The 5,432-nt window shown below is 38.5% G+C and overlaps 1 protein-coding gene across 1 annotated transcript; it reads right to left on the minus strand.

Moving 5' to 3' along the window:
• Window positions 1-820: 820 nt before the first annotated feature.
• On the minus strand, window positions 821-3,840 carry LOC145989330 (uncharacterized). Its single transcript, XM_083124666.1, has 3 exons — window positions 3,499-3,840; window positions 2,263-2,579; window positions 821-975 (listed from the first exon to the last, which is right to left on the minus strand). The coding sequence occupies exons 1-2, from the start codon at window positions 3,824-3,826 to the stop codon at window positions 2,263-2,265; spliced, it is 645 nt and encodes a 214-aa protein (XP_082980792.1). The 5' UTR covers window positions 3,827-3,840; the 3' UTR covers window positions 821-975.
• Window positions 3,841-5,432: the final 1,592 nt, after the last annotated feature.

The raw sequence follows: 5,432 nt of genomic DNA on the forward strand, positions 1-5,432 counted from the left end.
TTTCCCCATTATGCTGTGACACCACATTTTGAAAGCTTCCAGTTCTTCAATTGTAGAAATTTTAGACATTTTCACCTGTGCTAGTTTAAGAAATTTGGGCAGGGTACAGCCAGAGTTATGTTAAGATCCTTTGTGGGGCAAGATTGAGTTGAAGTGCCTTTGCTCACCCCTCTCTCCCGATGTCGGCGCTTATAGTTAAAATATTTTAGTTAGGTCTGTCAATCTAGCAATGTCGTACAGGGTGTCCAAGAAACCTCCGTACCCTTCAATTATATTACATAGTCACTTAAAAACTCGTAAGCCATTAATTAATGAACTAATTAATCATCACAATCATTATTATTATTTAATATTTATAGTTAATTAATTAATTATAAATAAATAGACGTTCCCCAGCACTATAACTATGTCAGCTCCCATGAGCCACGGCGCAACAACTGGCATACGAGCGAGCACTCCATGTGACCTTCAGAGCAGGGATACCAACTACGAAAACGAAATTCATTCACAAGCAACAGAATAACGGCCAATTTTCGACACGGTCGCAACAGGATATATGCAAGTAGGGGTACGGGGACTTCTTGGACATATTGTGGATCTTGTAGTGCTTGATAGCTCACATGGACGGAAGGACGGTCAGACAGACAGATTGGCAGAACCGTCTCTGTTTTCTTTGGCATAAGAGGACTTTCCCAGCGAATGAAAGAACTTCAGGTTCGAGTAACAAATACATATTCTAAAAGATAATACACACGATACATAATATACCAGTAAGTTTTATAATACCATGCAATTTTCGAATGAAATAAAAACATCCCACTACAAGAAAAACAATTTTATTTTCAGTTTCAAGTCAAACATAAACAAATAAATTACAACAATTAAATGAAATAACAACATTAATGCTAGTAACTCTCCGAGTACGCCATCTTGCCACAAATTTCAAACTTCATCAGTCTTGTTGGCTTGCATCATCTGAAAGGAAAAAAGCAGTATGATTATTGTTAAATTTTTCTTGGCTTCATTTTTATACAAACGTAGCTCTTCAGATAAGCCACACTTGAAAACTTGTTTTTTGTACCGTTAATTACTATTGTTAATTTGTTCAGTAAGAAAAACAAAATATTTTATCATGGTAAGTTAATGAGTAGGCTACATTATTAATATTATTATTTTGGAAACTGACATGGTGCAAGGGATATTAAAGAATGGAACGCCTGTTGTTATTGTCGTGTCTTACAATTCTGTAAAATGAGAATTATTATTTATTTTGCACGTTCATGTTGAGGAACAGGTATGATTTAGAACTCCTTGCATGTACACTTGCGTGCAAAGAAATAGACCCACCGCTATTGTAGTCAAAAGTGTGAGATGGGTCTATTTCTTTGCACGCAAGTATATATAAAATAGAGTATACAATGTAAGCAAGTCATAGATCTGTGAGTTCCCTTTATGCAGGCCCGGAGCTAAAAACATCCAGGGTCTCCTTATATAATTTCAGTTATAAGTTGTAGGCTAAGTTATGCCAGACTTGTTGTTAAGTTTTTTATATTTTTACATTTCAAATAAATCATCTATTTTATTTTTGAGACCCTTGGAGTAATCATTCACTAGAGATGCCTTTTTGCAGGTAAAGGCTCGGAGCTGTAGCCCCCTAACTCCCTCTCTAAGTCCGGGCTTGCTTTCAGGTACGGTCACATGCACTTCTGCGTTGTAATGATCCCATTGAAAGTCGATGGATTTGTTACAACCCAGAAGTGTCCATGACTGTACAATCTTTAATAACACTGATGACTGGTCAGTTATATACTTTTAAATCACTTTTCAGACTAAGTGCCTTCGTCTGTTTGAAATTTTAAGAAAGGGGTCGGGGTGGGAAGTGTTTGTCGATATAGTATAGGCTAGTGTACTTGATTTATTTATTCAGCCGTATGACATGTTTTTTATATCTGTGTCGATTTCCAATTTACTTTTAACTTTACCACTATCAGAATGCAATAAGCAATTCGACCAACCTTTCATTGTTGTAGAGTGAGATTACTTTCGTAACATCCCTGGCATTTGCAGCTTGGGAGCGAGTCATTACTCCAGAAACGTCCAATCAACAAGCGAGCCGCTGACGTCATCTCAGCCCGGCACCTATCGCTAACCCTCTTGCTCGCGCTCGTAGGCTCGCAATTCATCCAGGGATGTTCCAGAAGCAACCAGACTCTAATATTAATCCTGCGCTACGCTGCAACCACGAGGTTGTCAGCGACTTACCTAATTTGCTGCATCCGGGTTCGTTTCCCAAGACCGTGGCTTGTTGGTGTCGGAGATGGAGTTGTACACCATCCTGTCGACGTAGCTCTTCTCGATGCTGCCTATGCTGTCGTAGCGAGAGTACACTGGGGCTGCGTTGTTCTTCTGGTTGAAGATCTTAGCGAGTCCTGTAATGGCCGAGATGACCAGGGAGATCTTGCCCACGAGCAAGGCGTTGAAGCCAAGGAACTTGGCGGCGATGACTCCCAGGGTGATCAGGAGTGTGTAGAAACCGCCGGCAGCGAGGAGAGGGAAGATGAATCTCTCCTTGTGGCCACCTTCGGAAATAGAATAATATATATGAATAATGCGTCTAATAAAAAAGAGATCGTAATTTAATTTCTGTACTTCACATGCATCAGTTGATACAACCACATTGAAAAATCACTGGACAGTGATCCCAGAAGGTCCACACCACATTTAAGACAACGTTTAACCTCTACAAAGAGAAAACTAAATGCATAAAATCTATTTGATGTACTAAAAGACATCGATTGATGTACTAAAGTGTGTATTTGGTCTTTGCTAAAAGCAGATTTAATAGTGTGAAGCATTTTTGTACATTATTTTGTGAAGGTAACGCCAAACGTCAAAAGATAGGTTTTTGTACCATAAAGTTCAACTCGTTTCTTTCATCTGGGTATTAATTGAATAACACACGCAGATGTCGGGCTCATCTGATACTGCACTCTAACACGACGAATGTTGCAAGTACACCTCGTAATTTTGTTTACAAACATACTTTTTATGAATTTGTCATAATTAACCCTATAATTCGTCTATGACGCATAACACGCTTAATGATTTATCGTTATTTTATGAATTCAATAAAACATGAATACAAGCCATCGATACACATCGATAATGTTTGCAAGATGCAATGTTACTTCGTGCAACAACATTTGTGTACCTTAGTAACTTTTCCCGCATACTAAACGTTCCGTAGAGCATGATTTTGTTGTTTACTGTTCAAAAAAATCCACATAGACGAAGTTAATATCCAGGGTAAGTTTGATGTGGCTATTGCTTTTTGCACAAAAGTTACGTACATTTAAAAACTCAGTTGCGTGACATTTTGGACACCCTGTAGTATCGATATATGTATAGTTACATACTAGTTTGTGCTAGAGTATTGCTTCGGTTGTTTCTAAGACTTAACTCCAATACATGAAGTAAAGAATCTTTACATGCACTTACGTCCTTCTTCCACTACCCAGGAAAGGTTGCTGATGAATCTTGGGAAAGCATCCGACAACAGGCTAATCCAGTCGTGGTCCTTGAGGGCCTTGACGGTCAAATCCCTAGCCTCATCGTCCCCAGAATACTCCAGCTTCACATTGTCCATGACACCGATCGACCTCTTCTGGATCAACTTGTACAGGTTATTGAGCATCTTGATCCCAACGCAATGGAAGTCTCCTTCGTCTATGCAGCTTCTCATCTGTCTTCCTGAGAACTGATCTTGAGCATTTTGCCCAGAAGCCAACGCGGCGATCAGCAGAACAAAGAATCCCTGATGGAGCATATTTCCTGTTTGATCGTTGCAAACCGAGTGATGCCCAAACCGTATCAAACAGTACCTTTTATACCGCGTTATGTTTTCTCTTCACTGGAGAGTTTTTCGCGAAATTAAAAGTGGAATAAGTCGTTAATAACAAAAACGAGGTCTTCTGCCTGTTCTTTCCTTCAGAGCTTGTCTTATCGTAAAGAGAAAGGACAAAATTTGAATATAAATGTGAGGGAAATGAAGTTTCATTATACTACAGGAATGTTCGGGATAAAGGAAGTATTCTAATGTGCACATCCATGCACTGCAATACCACATCTTCCATTCATTTGCATTTCCCTACTGTTTCACATTCTAGACATTTAGTCCCATTGCCCATGCAGCTAGATTTCAACCTAGAACGTCCGTACACATAGAATTCGACATCAAATCAAGGTTCATGCATTTTTTGTGCATTAATTGGAAGTCAACTGATGCATTTGTAGAAACCCCGGCCTGTCTCCAAAGTGACAGTTTACGTTTGTTTTTTACAATGATGTATCGACTGTAGTGTTGCCCACGAGACGAGACGGGACGAGACTTTGGTCTGTCCCGTCCCGTCTCGTGTCTCGTCTCGAAAATATTTGTTTGTCCCGTCTCGTGTCCCGTCTCGAAGGGTTCTGTCCCGTCTCGTCTCGTCCCGTCTCGTTTTGTCTCGTCTCGTCTCGTAAAAGTGATCCGGGATATCATGCCAACAAAAGTCAAAAGTAGCAGAAACACAAAATATTTTTCCGGAAAGTGGGATAAAGCTCCAAATATTTTACCATTGCGTGGTGAGAATAAATAAGGTTCGTTAATCATGAGGACATTAATATTAAAAATGCAGTTTATTGGTTACTGATTGCTAGGTATCTTATGAAATCTACCTTGTGGTTTTTCTGGCTTCCATACAAGAGTGCTCTTTTCATTACTGCTATACCTTTTGGAAGTTTTGAAATGTTTTCCACTAGACCTTCTTTCTTTCTGAATGTCGAACTTCCGTGCACTATGAAAATTTACATTTCTTCTTTAAATTCTAAGCTTGGCGCTCGGGAGCAAAAAAAAAGTTTTTAAATGTGTAGTACGAACACAAAAGACTATTTAAAATTTCAATGCTTAGTATATTACAAACAGAAAGCATTTATTGTTTTTAATATTGTTAAACATCTTCTATGACATAAGTTTCAAAAAGTGTTTCTTTGTGATATTGTGCTGTTTCTTACGCTCAGCTTATGACGCACATACTTCTTTGTTTTCTCTTTAGCCTCTAAGTCAGATACCACCACCGCTTGATCTAATTTATCCTTCGGCAGGCACGCATCTAGAAATATATGTCGGGGGAGGGTGTCCGAGCCAAGTGTTTCAGAAAAAATGATAATAATAACATTAACGACAACAATTAAGCAAATGTTTAAATTAATACACTAATATAATTCATAGGTCTATTCACTTGAATATGTAAATTAATCAATTCTATTATTGTTATTACATGAAATGTTACAAATATTGTAGAAGAATAGTAATATAACAGCACGAATATTAGCTAATATCTAGCTTACGTGTAGTTAAGATCGCCTAAATTTGCATAAAAACAACTGTCCTGGCA

Source organism: Lepisma saccharinum, chromosome 6 (assembly GCF_977018435.1).
Source record: "Lepisma saccharinum chromosome 6, izLepSacc3.1, whole genome shotgun sequence".
NCBI lineage: Eukaryota > Metazoa > Arthropoda > Insecta > Zygentoma > Lepismatidae > Lepisma > Lepisma saccharinum.